The sequence below is a fragment of the Bombus pyrosoma genome, linkage group LG9, assembly GCF_014825855.1.
Source record: "Bombus pyrosoma isolate SC7728 linkage group LG9, ASM1482585v1, whole genome shotgun sequence".
In the NCBI taxonomy this organism is placed as follows: domain Eukaryota; kingdom Metazoa; phylum Arthropoda; class Insecta; order Hymenoptera; family Apidae; genus Bombus; species Bombus pyrosoma.
In genome coordinates, this window is record NC_057778.1 from 7,291,764 (window position 1) to 7,313,533 (window position 21,770).

General features: G+C 42.4%; 1 protein-coding gene across 1 annotated transcript in view; it reads right to left on the reverse strand.

The window, feature by feature from the left end:
• Window positions 1–21,770, reverse strand: part of LOC122571107 (neuroligin-4, X-linked) — a 220,859-nt gene continuing 199,089 nt past the window's right edge. Inside the window, exons 4-11 of the mRNA XM_043734403.1 lie at window positions 19,192–19,307; window positions 15,972–16,204; window positions 12,992–13,204; window positions 12,652–12,790; window positions 4,339–4,490; window positions 4,132–4,244; window positions 2,477–2,607; window positions 1–2,333 (exon numbers count right to left, since the gene is read on the reverse strand). Of these exons, the coding sequence (XP_043590338.1) occupies window positions 1,758–2,333; window positions 2,477–2,607; window positions 4,132–4,244; window positions 4,339–4,490; window positions 12,652–12,790; window positions 12,992–13,204; window positions 15,972–16,204; window positions 19,192–19,307 (1,673 nt within the window). The 3' untranslated portion in view covers window positions 1–1,757. The remainder of the gene's footprint in view (window positions 2,334–2,476; window positions 2,608–4,131; window positions 4,245–4,338; window positions 4,491–12,651; window positions 12,791–12,991; window positions 13,205–15,971; window positions 16,205–19,191; window positions 19,308–21,770) is intronic.

The window sequence follows — 21,770 nt, forward strand, 5'->3', positions numbered from 1 at the left end:
TAATTGTAATTGTTTACACAGTTTATTGTAATGTCAATTATATACAAATTTAAAATTACGTCCAGTGCTTCTACGCTGACACACCATCTTGTTACTCGACACAAGTGCAATTACAATCGGTTTCCTCGTTTCTTCGTCGTTTCATACACCACAAAATTCTTGCCACAAACGACTTGACAAACCACTAAGTTAAATTAATTATTATTTACAGTCTAAACCCATTCTGTTTTCATACAGTACGTCCACGCTTCGTTAGAATGTTTGACGTAGCCACGATCTAAAAAAAAAAAATTGGACCAAAAACCACTCGTTTCCCGATTTTTCTTTTTCGAATCGCGACTGTACATACGATCGACGATTTTTCGTTTTGAGGCGATCACTATTGTAGCATTATCGACACTTCGTATTGACTCGCATCCCAAGTTAAAAGTATCGCTTTCAACTGTTTGGCAGTATGCTGTTGTATAGTTTTAACGATAAATCATCTATCATAAGACGATCTCGTTTCTTCCTGTTTTTTACGTTTGTAAAAAAAGAACCCTCTTATGACGCCGCTCTATTCGAGATCTCAATTGCATCGTGTCATCGGTGGCCATTTCTTTTTATGTTTATTTGTTCCTTTTGTTTTGTAACTTTTTATTGAGCATCTAGGCCGATCGACACTACTTCCAGCTTTTTGAATTTCACCAGATGAGCTCGTTCACCGTGGCAGTGACAGAGCGTGGATAATCGAACGATCGATTCCGAGGCTCTGTTTCTTTCTCTCGTGGGACAGTGGAAAGTACTTCGACTAATTTAATTTCAGAAAAGAATGGAAGTTTCATAGACTGCTGGAAATGTCGTCGATGATGCAAATGGATCTTATTCGAAATTCTAATTCTACGAAGAAGGAATCGAACGCACGAGTCACTGAATCGCAAATCTGGCCGAGAATCTACCATTTGTCGAAAGAATAGATGTATAAATAAGCCAGTCTGACTCGTACGTGCATTCTTTCTGCCTGATATCGAAGTGAACGTTGTTTAGAAACAGAATGCTTACCTCCTCGCGGTTTTCATTAGATACTTTTAGTTTTTGTTCAACAGAATTCTTCGATAATGTTCAATTCCTCGATCAGAAAGAAGAAAAAATTCTTTGGACCGTGAAGAGTTACAAAAGATTCGAGAAATAATCTTTCTGGGAGAACGATTGAGCCATCGTCGAGAAACGGTTCCAATGTTTCCTCGAGGATCAAAGATTCTACTTAGACATCGTTAATTATATATCGAAGACTATACGATTTTTCGGCAGTTGGTCGCAAGGTTTTCTTCTTTCTCTTTGTTTTACCGGAGTAAGTAGAAAAGGACAAGGAGTCAGACTCACGAGATTTTACGTTCGTGAGCGATTTCACCGAAGGGATTTGGATAAGTTTGTCAGCAACAAGCACAGTCGAACGTTCGTTCTTTGCATTGTCGCGAATTAACATTACTTCTGTCAATTATAAAGAAATATGATCGACGTTTTGACGCCTGACAGATTTGACAGATCTCGTACATGGAGAAACCCAGTGTTGCAATAAATTCGATGCACCTATCTTCTTCAGTTTCTCCAGAACTGTCAACAGATTCACGACAAGGTTTCAGAACGTTTCCTTAAAACGCTAACAGTCCCTTTCCATTCTGTGCTTTCAAATGCACGAGCGTACGGTGCAAATTAAACTTTACGTGACTATCAGTCGTTCGTAGCTGTTCGGCTACATTCACGAGGTGCTCGTGGAGTCAAACTCTCAGCTCGTCCATTACCTGTTGCTGATGATTGTGACCCTTCTTCAGCGTCCCGGTGCCAGTCATCGCCATACTTTCCTGTTGAAGTTGATTAGGACTGATGATAAGATTCTGTCCTGGCTTTCCCGGTTTTGTGTTCTTCGGCGGTGGAGGTGGCATCGGTACGTGACAGCTATTGTTCTGCAAATCTGCAAACTCTGGTGGCGGAATATGTTGAATATGGTGCCTTTCGACACTCTTCGTGTCCAGATCTCCGCAAATGTTGTTAGGCATTTGTCCATTCTCCTGACGTTTTTTTGTGCAATTATGTTGGTTGCTCTTATCGCGCTGATAGCATACACCCGCGAAAATTAGAACATTAAGGACCAATATGCTACAGCCAATCGCTATGGTTGCGCTGAGGGCTGTGGAGTAAGCTGCGAACCCATCTTCCGGTTGGGTGGTCGAATCTTCGAAGGCTAGCTCGCTTGGTATCGCTGTCGAGACGTTTTGCGTCCTCTCCGCGAGCGTTACCTCCACCGTAGTCATCCGTGTCGTCGTTGGTATCCTCTGGATGAATCTGGGTGGCACCTGTAATAAATAAATGTGTATAAAAAATGCTGTGGACAGCTGGAGGTCGCTTCAAAGTAGAGGAAGGGCCGTCTGTTGTTAAAAACTTGCAGAAATTTATTCAGGGTCAACGTCCAACTAGAAGGAAATAGAGTTGAACGTACCTGTTCAGTGTCAAGCAGATGATGCGATCTAGGAACATCGTCGGAGCCAGGCTTATGGAGGTCAGGCACAAGGTTCAGCCAAAACGACAGTCTGTGCGCTCTGTAGTGGTTCTTCAGCTTCGACTTGATCTCTGGAAACATGGATGAAGTCTCAGCCAGGTCAACGAAAGCGAAGGAAAGTAGTGGTACTGGTAGGTTCTCAGACGGAGAAAGAGAACGTCACTTTTTAGAGAAAACGAGCGAGCAACTGCGTACAACCTACTCGCGCAATAACCTCGAAAAGCCGCCTTTTCAGCGGAACCTTTCCACATTAACAGCAGGGTAATTAATTATTGTCGCGTGGTAATCTCATAGAGAAGGCTGCTTCGTTAGTCAGTACGCCTCAAAGCTCCAGCACTCGGCGACGGTCATAGGGCCATAGAGAGTTAGACATCAACCCCTTAGGCTGACTATGCGCCGGCTTTTCTACTTGCGGCTGCGCTATGGCACTGTTCGAGCCAGACTGCGCCCTACCGAGCGAACTTTCCTGCGCCAACGATGTGTTCTGCTCGGCCTGACGATTTTCCATCCCTTTTTGCCTCTCTCGTTTTAGCGGAACGCGTTCGAGAGAGATCAGAGTCAAAGACTAATGCGACACGCGGAAGCCTCTCGTCGACTTTCGTAAAGTCACGATGAAATGTTACAAGTTGATTTTGATCAAAAATAGAGTCCAACAAAGGGACGAATTTTCCATACATCCAGTAAAGAGCAACTCGGTATTTGAAGTTACATTTTTCTTTCACGTTCCTTTCATCTGCCGCCGTTTTTCTTTATTTATTTTTTTTTCGAAAACGATGGATAGAAGCAAAGAAACGGTGCAAATCGGAGCCAGTTGAGGGGTGAGTTCATTCTCACAATGGCGTTCTATTTCAAAGTCGCAACGCGATCCGAAGATAGGAACGTTAAACGGTAAAGTGGTGAGCCCTGTCCGTTCCTGACAAACTCTTCTTCTCGTCCCACGATGAAGACGAGAATTATGCAAATAAATTTTCGCTGATCCTCTTAGTTACACGTACGAGATGCGTGGCGGCCCTGCAAGACTACGTTCATTATACACGATTCACAGAATAATAGGATTAAATAATAGTTTCTCGGTTCCATCTCGAAACGAGACGCAGGGATTTCCTCGAATGCAGGGAACAACATACTTCAAAACGTTTTTTCCCATTCGTTTCAGTTTTCCGAGAATCTCCTTAACGAATAACCTTTACTCCGTCTCTAAGCGATTAATGCCTTGTAAGTCTCGAGGTTCGTGCTGACGTAGAATTGTGAAAACTGAGGCTAATTGGAAACTCTAGCGAGCTGAGATTACGAGGGGAATTAGAATCCGTGGGAATCGAACACTTTCCGAAACACCGGTTCGTGCAACGCGGATTTTCTCGCAATTTCGAACCATCTTGTCGCGATAACTCGGGTCCTTGATGGTTAAACGCGATGGAAAATTCAAACTACCAGATTCGTGGTATTGGAAATCGTGGTTACAGTCATGCATAAATGGTACTGGAACTTAAATGGAACTTTTTCTAATTAAAATAAAAACCCTTCTACTTTCGTTGGAGATACTTTACGACTGACGATCGACTGAAAAGTTTAGGCAAACTCAATTTCAGCCTCACCTATGCTCAGGTACTTCTTGTGCACCGTTTCGTAAGCGATCCAATCGATGTTCTTCAACTTTGTTCTCTCGGGTCTCAACGGTCCAACGTCCGGCGTTCCCTCGTTCGGATTTCTGTCAGCGTATGCACAGGACGATCGTTAATTTCTCGTTTGGACAATCGAGACCGCCGAGGTTAATGCTGCGAAATTACTATTTCACGACTCACCCGGTGCGTGCGAAGTTCGTCAGATAGAGTATCACGCTCTCGGACAGAGTGATCTCTGGCCTTGTGTAGTTCTTGGGCCAATGGGATAAACCACCTACCAAGGGTGCTCCGAAAAAATATGGTAGGTCCTCGCCGTGGATGCAGCCTGGTCTCTGCGAATAAAATATTCGTCAAACTCCCTCCTTTTTCCGTTTAAAATTGAAAGATCGTCGAATTTCCGCGAATAAAGATCATTCTCCTCCCATAATGCGGCATGAATCGACCAAGGAAAATTAAAGATTCTTTTTTTTTGGTTTATAGAATAAACAAGTCACGCTCGCAATGCAAGTCTGTCCCTAAGTATTGATGGCATTTTAACGACGTAGGATGTCGACCGTATTTTAAATGGAGAAAGGATTTTCTAGCTATTGAGAGGAGGAAAGAACGGAATGAGCACGCCATTATATGTGCTCGACTATCCCGGTTTCGAGATTACTCTGACCTCTTAGTTGTTCGACTTGACCATGGAGAAAGCAATTGCTGCCCTTTGGAAACCTTTCGTTCGATCATTCGTTCCAGAGGAAAAGAGACGTCTCCTATTTTCCATCTCTTTGTTTCCCACAAAAATCGATAATTCGCAATCTTCTATTTATTCATCGACTATGGTTCGTTGGAAAATTGTTTTGGACTTTGTTCGCTGCTATTTTATAAGATTCGCGCAATTTTATAATTACAAATAGCTTTTCTACTGGATAAATTTTACTATTTTTTGACACAGAATTGTAATATGCGTTTAATTTTACTCTAAGAGAGAATATGAGGTGGCATGTTGAAAAAAACACACAGAAAGAAGACTATCGTCATAAAGTAGAAACATGGTGCACGCGATAAATCCTTCACTGCTTCCGGACTTAATTCTGCATAGGTCGTTTGCCGCATAAATATCCTTTTCTCCTTTGAGACTGCGAGGGAAAATTTACTAACATGTTGAAAATAGGAGCAGCAACGCGCGAGTATATGGAGAAACGTGAAATAAACGTGGCGTTTGTTTAAAAAAATTCGCGATCATTCCTGCAAAGTGTAACCGATAAAGCGCTTTTAATGCGGTCAAAGGTATTAAACGATCTACTCTTACGAGCAACGTCGAATATTCGATTTGCAAACGAAACGGCGGGTGTTTCCTGCATCCCCAACGATGATTTTCTCTCGATCGAATGGATTTTTGGGTCGAGAAGTTCGAAAGAGAGGAAATAAAGACGATTCGTTTGGTCGAGATCGAAACTTCCAGGTTAGAAAATTCCCTTTGAGCTTGCCGGAGTAATGGAGACCTTCTGCATCTTTTGTAGCGCCTCCGTTTCCTTCCTAATATTTTCCTTATCGATTCGCGGCGTAAGACTTTGTTGCCTTTTGAAAATCATGTAGTTCGTTGCACTTCACTGAATCCGTTGCCTCAGCTTATTTTCAATTTTCTGACGAAACGGCTCTCTGCGTTATGTTCTTGCACAAAAGAGTTGGCAAACACTATCAAGTTATGGTTGATACTATCTTTATAATCTACATTCAATCAAAGATTCTTCCTGAGAGTACCAATGGTTCCAAAGATCGAAACTTTGCCACCGTATTACGGATATCAATCAAGGAATCTCTCGTCGTAGTAGCTGCTCGACTAACTCTGTAACTTCGCCGTCACTCCCGTGAAACTGTTGGATGAACTTTTGCCCTTACAGTGAAAAGATCTTGAGATCTTTCAGCGAATAGTTTGGCAAACAAGTACGCACACGATTTCGTCGATCTGACAATCCGCAAAGACAGATCGGATCTTGTGCCTCTTCTTCGATGTCCTCTATCCTTCCCGCTAGTTTTCCTATCCTTTCCACGATCTTTAAGTACGCGAGTCATTATCAGGTTAGTTACGCGACGATGTTGTTTTTCTTCTTCCAGAAATTCTTCTTCCTCGCAACCTCGTCCTATGTCATTATACAATTTTACATTCCTTTTCTTTCCGTGTTTTTACGGGTCGGCTGCCCCGTTAATTATGCCCCGAAACACCGACTGCCTCTATTTGCTCTGTCGCTTTCATCACCGGCCGCTACTCTGTATTTTTTCGTCCGTTTTAATTACGAATCGCCATTGTTTACCTCCCTCAACGAGTTTTACCGGATTGAATTTTATTCTTTAGCTTTTCTGACCCGCTGCCCTTTCTCTTCATCCACGCTCTCCACTTCCGTTTCCACGAATCTCGTATCCTTTCGCACAGTCGGAGAATCTCCTTCGTTCGTTCAGCTCCTTTCTTTGCTTCCCTCGTCCAGGTGTAATCGATACGTCCGACTCTCTGCCACGCTGGACACTGCTGCGCTCGACGAGCGCGCTGCCACGAAAACGAACGGCAGAAAGCGTTTGTATTGTCTATTCGAGAACTCGGCCGGAGCTTCCGGGAATAGTTTCTCGCGTCTTCTACGAGGAAAGACTGGAATTTTTATAATAGACATTTTTCCATGCCGCTTATTTCCTTTCCTTTCTTCTCCGCTGGTTCGAGAATGCCAGACTTTCTTTCTACATGCTACGTCGATGGTATTAGTTCTTCTGTAAATTTTCCATGCTCCAGCCCCTAATACGCAGCCTGCATTTCTTGCTAACCCTTTCATTTGCTGTTCTCTACCTTCTCGTTTTGCATGAGAATACCGCCACCCTTCTTCCCCGGTTGCAATCGACATCGTTACCGAATTTGCAATTTTCTGGCGAATCTTCCGACCTGACGACAAAAGCAGAACGTGGAGAATATCGTGACATTATTACGAAGAACAAAAAGACGATAACTACAGCTTTTCTTGTTTTTATTTGCGATTACTGGTCACAGTTCTCACACGTATTTTCGTATAAACTTCACTTTAAATGCTGGAAATTTGATTTATGGTACGAAGCGCATGATGAAACGAAGAGAGGCAAACGTTTCTTTCGATGCTACGATTATTTATACGATTATATCAGGAGGCGTTAATGCTCTTCTGTATGGTTACTGCATAAACGATTGAACGATGCACAATCGATGATCTAAATTTAAATTTAAACCCACGATGCTAGTTGCCTTTGATGTCCTCCTCCTTATAACGCGACGGTTTTGCACGTTTCGCGTGCTTTTTTCCCGTTCTTCGGCTCTTTTATCTCATAGTAAAAAGTTTGTTCCACTTAACGGTCGGCGATCGTTCGAGTAAAAGCAATTTCCGAAGAATCATCGTCTCCCTGATAAAGCTTTTGCTTTCTGTAATGTTTCGCTGGCTCTTTTTGTCCGCGTATAAAAGGATTTTATTGGGAGTTTTATTCGGCGAAGCTTCAGAAATCTTTATAATCTCAATTTTAACGCTTTTGCTATATTTTTGTTTTATATGAAAGATTCAAATTAAAAGTTGATATCGCCTGAATTTATTCCGGATAATGGTATACCTAATCTGATATTCACCAACAGTCTAAAACAACGATGAAATTAATGATGGAAATTCGAATTTTGCCAAAGTGTCAGATCGCGTTCGTGCGAGTAAAAGGATTACGTTTGCATCGACATGTGCTACGATTCAATTAAAATTCCGACTAATCTAGAAGATTTGTTCACTTTTTTCTAATTAACGTATATCTCGCGTTATACCGCTGTTCCTTACGATAATGAACTTTATCGTTCTTGTTACACTACCTGTTACCTTCCTCATTTTTTAAACATTTTCACCGATGAAAGTTTCACTTTGCAGGGTAACCGAATTCTCGGCGGTGGAAACGCCGTCTCCTTTAAATTCAGTAACTTTCAGCAGTGTTTCTGCGAAGTAAAAATTTGTTTCCTTGGCGGAAGTTAATTTCAGTTTCAGCGCTGGTTAACGAAATCCTTCTAATTTCTATTAATATTCGCGAGTGAAATATTTAATGATGTTTGGTCGGCGAATCTAAAATCAATGGCCGGACGAAGCGCAGGATTGCCTGCCGTTTTCGCAATTTTCGCCGATTACTCGGACGATAACTCGGTGAATCGCGAATTATAAATGCAAATTGTTCGACGTATCAGCGTCGAATTTATTAATTATTCGTTATGGAAATCTATTAACGAGTTCAATTTCAACATTAATAATCAACTGTCTCTTTTCTTCTTTCTTTTTTTTTTCTTCTCTCTAGTTTCCAACTTTTCTCGATCGATCGATCGATCTTTAAAAACGATCCTTCAAAGCACTCTTTTGTGGAAGTCCAGCATCAACGATCCGGCAAAATGTTTCGAGCGAGAATGATCGACAAATTTTTAAGAACTTTAAATACGTCCACTCGACCGTCTTTGATTTTCATTCCTTTCCTCTACCTCGATTCGTAATTTTCTGCTTCCCTTTTTTAACCTCTTTAGTCTTATAGAATAATCTTTCCATGGAGGCGAAACGTCAAAGTTCTCCTTGATGGCTCAACGTACCCCATTTAAAATAGCTCGAAGCCTTTACGAAACTTGGTAGTTTTTTCCATTTCTTCGACCGTTTAATATGATGTTCCAAAGGGCAAATATTATAAAATATGAAATTAACTTGTCCTGGTAATGATATTTCCAGTAATAGGTATCGATAGTCGATCCTCCTCTTCGACATCCTCATCCTCCAACGCTGTCGTTAATAAGACCGCGTAGTCTTCGTATGTATTTCGAACGCGGACCTTCGAATTTTTCAGCATGTTTCCCCTCAATTACCGGGCCCCTTTAAGGCGTCTGTATACACGCGTAATTGGCAAACGGAAGTTTGATCTAAATTCCGTTGCCACTCTGTCTTTACACAGTTCCACTTTGACGGTGACGCGTACACAGCCTTACTTTGCAAACTCGACACACGAGTAACAGGAATTTTTCGCAACGGCTGAAGGGAAATCGTTCCCAAGACTTTTAAAACCCCTTGGATCGTCGTAGCTTTCGAAAAGGTTTAGCTCGAATAGAAAAGATAAATTGAAGGTTTCGGAAAGCTATTTTATTTGCAACTTCAATTTCGTAAGATCTTACCAGCTTCTTGATTTTGATTAATCAAACCTTTGTTTGAAGGTACGTTCCACGAGGATGTATAATATCACGCAAGCCGATCGATGAGCATTTCGTTTTACCAATTCTTGGAATTCTATCGGGTTTTGAAGCGGGTTCGTTGAATATTAATCTTTTCTCGGTTGTAATTCTCTCGTTCTCTTTCTCATTTATTGGAACAAATCCCGCGATGCCATGGGATCTGTCATTTCGATTATCGTTATAAATAACGGCTACATCCTTCCATTGGATTTCGATTTTCTGCGGCCGATTTTACGTGAAACATCTCTATGTTACATTTATATACACGGACCACGTGTCTCGAAATTTCGTTTAACGGCATCCACTTATTCGTATCGTATATTACAAATTTTTCCTTTCGTCAGTTCGTGCGGAACTGGCTCGTCCGACCAATACGCACTTTTTCTACTTGCGCGCTGCCTCCATTTAGAAGACTCACGTATTTACATATATTTATCAAGCTTTTTCCAACCGTAGCGTATGCGCGTTATATCATAATATTAGACAAAGTAATTTTCCCACTGTTACCCAGCTTTTCCTCCGCTTTTCCGGAAGTCATTCCCTCCCTCCACTCGTTCCACTCCAGTGTTCTTCGAAATTCTGCGACATCGCTTCGAAATTAATTTCATTACTGAGCGTTGTACGGTTTCTCCGCAATTAACGTCGACCATATCGAACCGCGCCCGTTTCCTTTTTCAATTCCATTTAAATAACGACCACCGCCGCCCCCTCCCCTTGTCGTCTCCGTAATTGTTCAGGAAATTATCGGTAACGTTATCGGGCGGCGTTGATGATAACCGAGTATATCCGCGGCGAACCGAAACTACGACCGGAAACACCGGAGTTCTAACGTGACACACAACCGATCTCGCGCGTCGCTGCACTCCCGTAATTTTACAATTTCCCTTCGCACGTATCCGCTTCCTGCGCGAAGCGACGCGTCCAAGATATACCGCGTAATGTACACGTGCATGCGGTAATAATATAATCGTACTCGGGAAATTCATCTGCCGCAGTTTCAAACTGTTCTTCGTTCACTTTCCTACAGCCGCAGGCGGTGGAAGGGATACAAGTTTCAGAAATTAGATACAGCTAATGCGTCAGGATTTGCAGAACGATCGAATACCTCTCTATGCAAGTTTATTAACGTTCTATGATTTTCTAGAACAGAGAAAATAATGTGAGAACATTTTTTCTAAATAGAAAAATCCTTCAGGTACAACAAACTATAAAACGTGAACATTTTCGAGGAAATATCGGGATAGTACCATGAGGTTTCGAACTCGAGTCAATTTTCTGGCAAGCACTTTGCTCACTCAGCCACGGTAACCTTTTATCTCTAGTGGAGTGGCGGTCAGCTTTTTATGAAAATTTGTGGAATTATACTCTTTCTAATAATTCTAATTTCAATAGCCGGGAAAAAGTAATTGTTATCAAACATGAAATTTTCATTTCGCATAGTTATTTCAATTTTTGTACGTCGAAATGAAACATTTTTCGAAATCCAAAGTTTCCCGTAGTTCCAACGCGCAGCGGTACAACTTCTTCCACCGTTGTTATCGTTTTTTCTCCACCTGTTATCATCACTTGCTACATTTTTCTTCGAACGTTATATCAAGCAACGTGGAAGCGTATACGGTGGAAAAACTTTTCCCGTTGGGGTTGTACACTTGCTGTATTTATATCGCGTATTCTTCAAGTTTGTAGAATAGAAGTGGAACAAAAAATTTAGTTGCGCGGTGTCGAAAATTCTCTGTGCCATCCTCCGGTGCGACGTTTTATCAACGAAATGAAGTAATTAGGTGGAAAATAACCGTGAAACTAGCGAACGACTGCGCGAAAAATTTCCTCTGTGTCCCCAGTTTTGTTGAAAACGTACATCTCGTGGTATCGTAGACGCGTAAATACAGCCAACTCTACAGGAAGTTACCACAAATTCTCCTTGATTCGCTCTCTCGAAATTCTTTTTTCTCTTTTTCGTTTTCGACGTGGAATATCGAGCTGCCGACTAACGATTATCTTCCCGTGAGCAAGAAACAACGATTTACGGCTTCGATAATGAATCCTGGTACGAATAATGTAATGAGAAATTATTTTCGTAATTAGACAAGTTCGAGAAATAACTATCTGCGTGGCGTAAAAAATGTAGAAGCTTTGGAACGCCACGAAACGTAGAAATGCTGGGCCAAGTTAATTTTAACGACCTATTTCGCTTTATTGAGAAGGAGCGTATTATCTGGCTTCGTAAAAACTTCCAAAAAGATATTGTTAATTTCCACGGTGAATTTTCTAACTGAATAATTTTACACGACAAAGGTTTTAACGATGTTAAAATATTTCATAGGAATTTCTTCGACGTTATATTTATATTTTCGTTGAATCAATTTGGCGACGACGTTATTCATTTATTTTCGCTTTTAGTTTCTAGTTTTTCTTTTATTTCAGATGTTTGCAGCAGAGCGTGTTGGTTTGTTCTCGCGTGAAATAAAAAGGCTGGGACTTCGTTTGTCTTGCTGTGATTTTACGACGTTCGTCAACGCGAAGAAATATATCGGGAAAGTATTGCCCAATTTAAACAGAAGAATACATTTTACCTCGTTTACAATATTCGAGCTTATGCTTACGATAATGAACGAACTCTCCTCGAGAAACACAAAACCACCATTACAAAGGGAAAATTCGTGGTATTCGCCGTTTCAAAATACAATGCAAAGCCTTGGAACGTGTCTCCGTTGCTTCTCAAATTATAAATTAACACGTTTATCAGGTATAATCTTGTACTCTTGTTCGTTGCTCTTCCATTAATTTACCGTAGAATATTTTCTACGCAAATGCGCGAGATGAGCAGCGCCGAGGAACGTTCGACTTAACGAAACAGAATTTTCATCGAAAGAACCAGTTTGATCGATCCTCTATAAACACGATTTATCGACCAACGATTCCGTTTGCCACGCGAAACGCAATTTTTCTAATTTCGCGTTTCGTACTTCGGCAATGGAAGGCGCCTTTCATTTTGCGCCACTAAACTACGAAACGTCACGGTGGAAACGGATGCGCGGCCTGAAGAATGGGATTTAAATTTGAATGAACGAGAAGGCACGGTGAATATGCGAAGAAATGGCGTAATGTATCATCGTTAGTAATAAAATATACGAGATGTGGGTTAATGACTGCCTCCCTGATTGCATTATGGATCATTTCGGCCCTCCTATCACGGTTACCGTTACTTCCAAGAACTTTTTAACTCGCTTGCACGTTTTGTTAGCAAAGCTGAATCGTTGTAAACGTACCTGAGGATAATCGCCGAACTTTGTCTGATAATCGAACACGTACAGGTAAGAGTTTCGATGGGATTGACTGTGAAGGTCTGCTGTTCTCGTAGCCGGTGCCACGGTGTTGGCATCTCCTAAAGCTTCCAAGGTTTCGTCCCTGGAACACAAAAAGGAAAATATACTGGCCATTCAGCCGTGACACGAAAACAGGAGTTTGGGAAACAAGCAAAGTAAAAATTCGAACGGATCGGCTAAGATCACGTGCATTGAGAATGATGCAAGTTGCGTTTTACAGGAGTATTTGAAGTTTGCTAGAAATTGCTTGCGAGAGAAGACATAGCTTAATCTTTGCGCTCACTTTATGTTCACTGGATGTTGAACAGGTCGTTCCCAGTCGGTATACTCGTTGATTATCGTCGCCAAGATCTCTGCTTGATGATACGTGTACGTGTTACGTACGAACTCGCGTAGAATTTTTGTTCTTCTGTCAGCCTCGATCCCGTACTGCGCGTCATCCGCCGTTAAAGCGAAATACGCCTCCGATCGGACAACGCCGATCATCAGATCGTATCTGAAATGTAAATGGCAAATCAATGTGAAATTGTTTGTGCCATTTTTTTACTCGCGAAGCTTGGGCAAGTGACGTTGTTTGCTGTATTAATTACAGAGTTTAATGGCATTTCATTGACAGATCATAATGATGTAAATAGTTTTGCCTCATTACGCCGGGATTATTCATATTTACGTATCATTTCGAACACGAACGACGAAACAAATATTACACGCTGGATATATCAAATACATCCTGATTCTATTCTGGCTAATTATCGAGGAAAATACTGCGAGAATGTGATGGAAAGCGTCTGAATGGCGTATTATTGATCATGCTTATTATATTCGTTTGTATATTTCGTTTTATTTTTCTTTTCACATTTCACATATTTTCCCGACAAAAAAAAAAAGATAGATGACGTTCTGTTCGTTAAACTAATCGGAAGCGTCGATCTCATTAACCGTAATTGACAAGGCAAGTATATTCCTCGTACTACGGTGGAAGGAAAATTGTTTGAAATTTAATACGTTCGTAGGGACAGAGTGCACGTGTGTATATGTACATGGCGTAGAAATGGAACGCGCCTTTGTTGACGCTCCATCGTCTTCTTCATTAACCGTAACATAATTACACACACGGTTCAGCTGTTCCATTCCTCCTGATTCTTCGTCCAATGTTCACCCGATGAAAGAAGGTAATAGAAATAGATAGACAGATGGAAAGCGAAAGAGTCTCTCTATTCGAGACAAATTAACTCGGCGCTCTCAGCGAACCGGGACATTCAGCGATACTCGCAGGAACGTCGGCGGGAAGAAACGCGGCTCGTTTCAACGATTTCCATTCCCTTTAACGTTATCGTTACGCGTCTGATAGCGCAAAACCTCCGCAAGACCATTTATTTATCGCGGGGCTAAAGGCGTTGCAGCGAAAGGCTACTGCTCCGATCGAGAATGGATCGAGAATGGAACACGAGTGAAAGCACGAAACGCACGAACGTTCGAAAGAATCGCGACGACAAAGGGGGACAAAGACCGATCGCGACAAAGGACGAAACGTAGAGAACTAGTTGATGAGGGTAATTCAACGATTTCGGAATTGTTCTATGTCTAACAGTTCCCTGCTCGCATATTATTTTAGAACACTCGAAGATTCTCTTTTTTAAGTCCAAATGGAAATTAATTCTGATCGCTACAGTACACGTTTTAGCTCAATACGACCACAAAACGTTAATACAACGCGCTTGAATATGCTCGTCGAGCTCTTTTGCTGTCCCTCCAATTGTTTCGTGTTAATAATTTTTTCCTTGGAAATTAAAAACAACTACCTTTTCGTTTCTACCGGTCAATGCTCATAAAATTATGTCCCGCTCGGCATTTTAGCCGTTTCTTTATTCATTGTCGGAAGTCTTTGCGCGACTCCGTTCTCTTCTCGTTGAGCGCGACGGGTAAAAACATTTTTCCACGACGATACACCGCTCTATAAACACTCGAATCGTTGCTCGCCGTGTTGGCTGGCTAAACGTCGCAATTGTTAAATTACTCCAGCAAACGGAATTGCGTTTCGGATAGGCGACCTCGTCAGGGAACGATGGGACAAAGGGGACGTACCTTGTCGTCCAGCCGCAACAACGAAAACTTCTAAAAGGAAACTCGAGTAATTAAAAGTGCTGCGCGTATACGTGTTCGTCGCAAGTGTAAAACGATTAAAAGCAAAACAGTGGTTCATGAGTGGGAACAATCGTAGCGGAAAATGAATACGAACGATTTGAGCGGAAATTAAGAAACCGAGTTCTAAAAAAAAAAAAAAAATGCACGACGGTCGAGCACAAAAGGGTAGAAGAATGATAAAATGATAAAAGACGGATGGAGAAAGGAAGGAAAGTGAAAAGGAGGCTCGAGCTGTCGTCTTTCGATTCAAACTAATAGCAAGTTTCTGCCAGGACGAATGACGATGCGATTAACGAAATCAAAAGCACGGTATCGTTGAAGTTGTAATATCTCGGGGAAGAATCGAATAAAGAACAGGCTAGTGACGGCAAAACAGGGAAGGTAGAAGGTTCGAGGTAGAGGTAAAAGGACGAGAACGGTGTCGGCGAGAGAGTGATCAAGGGGAAGAGGGAAAATAAAAAGCGGCAAAAGATTTGACAAGACAGTGAAACGTCGCAAGATAAAACGAGCGGGACGGAAAAAGGGAAGGAGGAAAGTGAAGCACGTGCGAGCAAGAACGGGGGATACAGGGGAGGGAAAACAGGAGAGTCGAGAAAGACGAGTCGTACTTGTTGGCCACATTTCACGTGCCGAATAAGAGAGAGTCGCCGCTTTTTCCTGTGGATCTTCCCGGTTAGTTAGCATGCTCCGTTTAGCCACGTAACGAGACCGCTGTTTTGTTCCAATCCTACCTGCAACATGTTATATACCACGGACGTATCCACGATTATGCGGGATAAGTTGAAATTCACGATGAAACCAAACAGGCGTACGCTCCATGAATTTTGGGGTAGATCGAGAAATCGTAGTGAAATGCCAGGAGGAGATTTTCGCGTGTTTACCGGACAATTGCAAACGAAATTCATCGTAAAATTATGAAACGCCTTATCATTTCTAGAACATTTACCATCCTCGATTTTTTATTTCTTCGTTAATTTTCTTGCTCTTCGCGCTTAATATTCGGGCGTTTGCGACGGAAAATTCGATAAAATTCTAGGATATTCGAATATACAGGACGAAATGGAGGAAAACGGGAGGGAAAATAGGAGGAAATGAAGAAGGACCGAGGCCGGATGTACCTCGAGAGTTTCGATACGACGTCCTTCCGCATCAAGATGTTGTTCAACGTATTGATCGTGTCCACTTGCAGAGTGAAATCCTGATCGTCAGGATCGCCCGGATCGATCACCACGCCGTCTATGCTGGGTCCGAAAGCAGGCGCGAATTCCAACCCTTTTACGGGGACCGAAACCAGCGCGTCCAGCGGCACCTCTCTCAGGCATTTGAGCAATGCCTGGGGATCACCTGCGGCCTGAACAAACAAGCAAATTTTTAATAGTAAAAGCACCTATACTCGTGCGATGAGTACGAGGAATCTCGTTTATAGGTGCTACACGTGCGGCAACAGAGACAAGTCGTAAAGAATAGGTAGGTTCGCGAGTAAATATGTAACTAATGGAACAAAAAGCAAAAACAAAACAAGAAAAAGGAAGCGATAATTACGTTAAACAATGGGTAGCATTGTCAGAAAGATCAGATCGATGTTGCGGTAGCTCGAGAAGAGGTGAATCGGCGATTGGTAAACGCGAGTTCCACTGAGCGGAACGCAATGACGATGCACCGATTCGCTTTAATTTGGTCGCACGCAAATGAATTGCTTTAGTGACCGGCCCTGTAATCGCCTTTGGAAATCCTGCTCTCGACAGACGTAGGCTAGCCACAATCGAACGTCGACCGAGCTGCTGTGTCGAGGAAATTTGGGGGGATGAACAAATTGCACCCCCTGCAGGTTCGTCGATCTTGCGCGAGAGCATCGATTCGTTGGTTTAACGAATTTAATCGACGCCTTAATATGTTGGAGTACTGGTCGGAAGCGTCGACTTCGCGGAGGAGTTTCCAATTTTCGAACGAACGGAGCACGAGGGTGGACGACAGGAGGAGACGGAAGGTTTGACAATTTCGCCGGGGAATTTTTGGGGGTTGAAGCACACCGCGGCCTGGTTTCTCGCTTCGTGATTGGTTTCCTCTCGCCTGCAGCCCTAGCACAGATTCTCGCGCAGCTAAACCGTAAAATTAGACCGATAGGTTCTACCACTTTCTCGTGTACGTTCGATCTCGGCCAACCGACGTAAAAGATCGAACAGCATTTCATCAGATTTAGCGTCATAATTTTCCAAGTAAATTTTCGCCAAGGATAAATTTTTGATCGACATTTCGATCTTCGAAATTGATACGTTTCTACGTAAAGTGGCGAAGCCACTTATCTTCGATTCGACGATAACGTTCAATCTCATTCGAGATATTCGTGGCTTCATCCGCGAAGCGTCTCTCGCATTAAAAATCGCGGGAATCGATCCGAATTCGAGTGCACAACGAAACGCCGATTATCGCCGCTCGCTATATTTCTAATCGAACTGCAGCCCGCAGGCTCTCCAAATCCGATACGAAATTAATTTCGTCATTTTTCGCCCGCAACAAATTCAATCAATTCTGACTGGACCGCGGCTATCGGCTCGCATAACATAATCCCGTATCGTTTTCCATTTCGTTCGGGCTGTTCCTTTTTTTTTCTTTTTTTGTTTTTATTTTCACCACTCGACGGGAACAACGGGAAATAGCGGCTATAGAGGAAGAGGAGTTGGTTCGGGAAACAATTGGGACGCTCTTACCCCGATTTCGCGTTTAATCGTTATTTTCAATCGGCTGCAAATCGAGGATCTGTTTAGCCTATCTAGAACGTGTTTCGCCGGGGAATAGAGAAGTGGCTACGAGTAGCCGTGGCACATTTGGTATTGCCTCTCGACGTTTTACGATGAAATCGAGATTCTTTCTCCTACCGTGTATATTCCTCTACAGCTGCGGTTCTATTCGTTGCAATTGTTGCAGAGGGTAGCAAAGATCGGTGTTTGATTATTCCATTCGCAAACTTGGAATCGTGGCAGCGGATAGAATATGGTCTAAGCGGAAAGGGATGGTGCATAGCCAGACACTTTGTGCATTGGATATGACGGTATTTGCGATATGTATTTATATTCATAGGGAACTTTTTAAACGTTCCGATTAAACCATTACGGCATTCCGTTTGATAGGATCACCAGGGATAAACAGTTCGTACACAATGGAGGTTTAGCGAAACAAAGCAATAGTTCAGTCCAATCGCTAAAATTTCAGTTTCGTTCAATTTCAATGGATGAATTTCAAATAAACGGATTTTCGTTGGATCGTTTGACAAGCTAGAAAGTCGATGCCCAGTTTCGGCAAACTATTCTTCGTTTAACAAATTTTCGTTGAGCCGCGTTCGTTGCGGTGTTTTTCAACAGCCAAGAATCCGCTCGCGCGATGCAACTTTAGTTCCAGCGGTGAGCGATTTCGGAAATGCGACTCGAGCGGATATTGTCGCGACACGGAAGCATAAAACAGAAGCTTAACACGGAAGCGTAACACGGAAGCGTAACAAGGTCGTACATAAATTACAGTATCAAACGAAACCGGCAAGAACGCGATGTTTTTACATCCGTTAGTTACGCACTAGCAATTATATTAACGATGCGTTTCAATTAAGCTAATATGTGCTGCGGACATCGCGCAACAACCCCATCGGGAGTTGCAGCGCGTTTCGCGTTTTAACACAGCCAACGCATCGCGATACGAAAATATCCCCTACCGTCCAATACAATTAAACCACCGGCGATACGCGATCGAAAATAATGTCCGACGTTCGGTTCAGTATTTTCCGGGAAAGTGTGTGTTATTCTTCGTGTATCTGTATCGTCATCGCGTCTCGCTTTGCTTCTCGATTCTCATTTTTTACATTGTTCCCTCGCCCCCTTTTATGCGTCGTTCTAATCGCCATTAGTACATGCGATATTTTCCGATTCTCCTTTGTTTTTACGACATTTCTCTTGTTTGATAATTTTCTGCGTTTTCGTTCTTCTGTATTTTCTTCCTTATGCCAGATGTTCTGAAGTATAAGCACGATATACCGTTCTACCCTCGTACACGCTTCAGTAGAGGCTTCCCTGGCTGACTTTTAAGTTAAAAGTTCTCTTCCTTCCTGTTTTAAAGGTAATTTTTAATCGGGTGGACCACGTTTGAAGTAATCAAGAATTTCTTGCAACATGAAAACTAATACGGTTGTACGTTTGTCGGTATCGTATGTACGAAAGTATAGAGGAAGAGAAAGAGAGAAGGAGAGCGAGAATTGTTTCCCTCGCGGGGAATGTCTGACGGCGGTTTATTTGCTTCCGAGTTGTCGCCGAACCGGAGACCTTAATGTAATGCACTCCGAGCAATACTCACCCACGAGCAATTTAGATGTTTGGCAACTTGCAGAGCGTAATTTGCAGCTCCTCTCACCAGCGCCCATGGTGAAAGCGCGCTACCAGACATTAGAACGCTGCGATGAAACAGCAAGCCTGCAACAATTAAAAAGTAATGACCGATGGTTATCCATCTTGCGTACGTACAACTACATACAGCCGTACAACTACTACTTTTCCAGTCCGTAATTTCGATCCTTTCCGTCGGATCATCGAAACAAGAAACGCTTTGAACGTAATTAAAATTAATGTAACAAAAATTAACGTACGGATAAATCTTAAAAGTTGCGATTCTTTTTCATTAGGTTATTATCGCGAGAAAGATGGAGCGATTTAGCCAACGTAGACATCATCCTTGCATTGCCGCGAATTGATCTGGTCGCTTGGCATGAAAGCAGCACGTGTAGCAGTTTAAAAATATGATCCTAAATGGCTGGGCGAGAAAACCCTTAGCCTCGCGGATCTTTGCTTGCCAAACAGCTTCGTCGGTTTCCTGCCTTGCCGCTATCATAAATCATCGACGAAATAAAATTGAATTGGAGAAATTTCGAAATCTCATTTCGACTCTCTGCGAACGTGGATCTAAGGGAAACACGATGTGTACTGTAATATCGCGTTTCGCGAACGCGATACGATTTTATCGACCTTTGATATCCATAAAACGGGATTTCTCATGGAAGTTACTTAAATCTTAACCGTCGTTAATCTTCGTATCGGTAAGGCGGTGTTCGCCGAGTAACATTATCGCGACAGTTCGCCAAGGTACATCATTATCTCGGGATAGATCCAACGATGCTACGTTTCGAGAGAAGCAGCAGGGTTTCGCGTGGACTCGATACATGTTTTCAAGCAACCGGTTATCGCGGTTTCGGCTGGCTTCGTTAGAGAATCGAGATAACGTTGTTTCGCTGCTCGGTAGACAAAAGCTGTTTCTCCCTCGTAATCAGCTGGCTGAGTTTAATCGGAAACTTGGGAGTCGTTAATCTTCGTATCGGGGCGCAAAGGATTCGACCTCGGAGATTTTGTCGCTGGATACTCTGATGAATTCGCGACGCCTGCGGTTTTCTGTCGTCCTTCCGATCTCTGTGTTTCGTCCACGGCTGAGAAATAGATTTTACAACGACCAGCGAACGAAGAAAAGGGAAAAGCGTAGATAGTCGGAGATACATAACAAATTGGTTTCGTCAATCGTATCGATGAACCGAGCAATGATCGGGATGTCATCGTCGGTGACGTACGTCCACGTGAATGACTCTGTAACGATGAAGGCTGTCGATACGCGTTCGAGAATCTTGCACGAATACGACACTTATCATCTCCTCAAGTGCGTTGATCCATTAGCTACAACTAGCACCGATGTTCGTGTTTCAGCCGATTCAAACAGTCTATCCCTTGGCTGTCTCCGTATGTGTCACTCAGACGAGACAATCGGTGACTGACGGTTTCTCCAACTAAGTGCGTTTCTCTATACAGCGCTGTCCAAGTCAGCCAGCTATAAGTACGACATACATAGATGCATCTACATAAATGACTCGTTATCGCTGTTAATTCGTAGCCTCAAATTTCGATGTTTACATAGAATCACCGTTAGAGAAGAAATTATCATCCGCAAATTTGACAGCGATTTCTTTCGCAATTCGCGTACGTTTAATTTTGCAAAAAAAAAAAGAAAAAACAGTTTACATGTAAACACATGGTCATAGGCCCTGTTACAAAAACACTCGTTAAAGTGTTATTACGCAGCATGATTGCACGGTATCCACTCACGGGAAAATTAATCTGACAACTCGCCCATTAACATGCACATTCCGCGTTGGACAGCAAGTAAGATGGAGTAGCTCAACATCCGTCGGTTTAAAGTATATTACACACTGAGAGGTACGTCTCTCGAATTGTTCAACCATGAGTTTGTCACTTTAAAACTTGCTCTCAGCTCGGATAATAAACGAAACGTGTCTCAGCCAACGGCTCACTTATACTTACTATACTTGCACCGTAGACTAAACCGAAACGTTATTGAGACTAGAAGACTAAAGCTTACGGCCTTGAAGCTATTTGCATTTCACAATTTTAATATTTACCCGGAGAGAGTTAGGTGCCATCTTGATGAATCTTTGTTTAGAATGTACGCTAAGGAGCATCAAAGGAGTCACGATGTCCGAATCATTTCAGTGTGGTGAAAATCGTGGAAATGCTCTTACGACGTTCTTTCGGAATATTTCGTGCCATTTCTATCGCAATACCATTAACGTTAAGTTCCGCATACAAATTGATGCATCGTTTTACTCGTATTCGTAGGATGCATAGGGCACGGATATAGAGAAAAGGCTGCTGCGATATTTCATAAGCAATTTCTCTGACGTACATTATCTTGATAACCTGCACAAGTCAGAAAAATGCGAGACTTGGTACTATTACGTAGTATTACCACGCATACTTCAAATTACTCTCTTTTCTTCGGAACGTTGTCCCTGGATACGAGTGGAAAGCGTTGAACTCGTAGAAATAATACCGTGATTGCAAATTTCGCATTCAATTTTTCCAGTTACTCTCAACGTT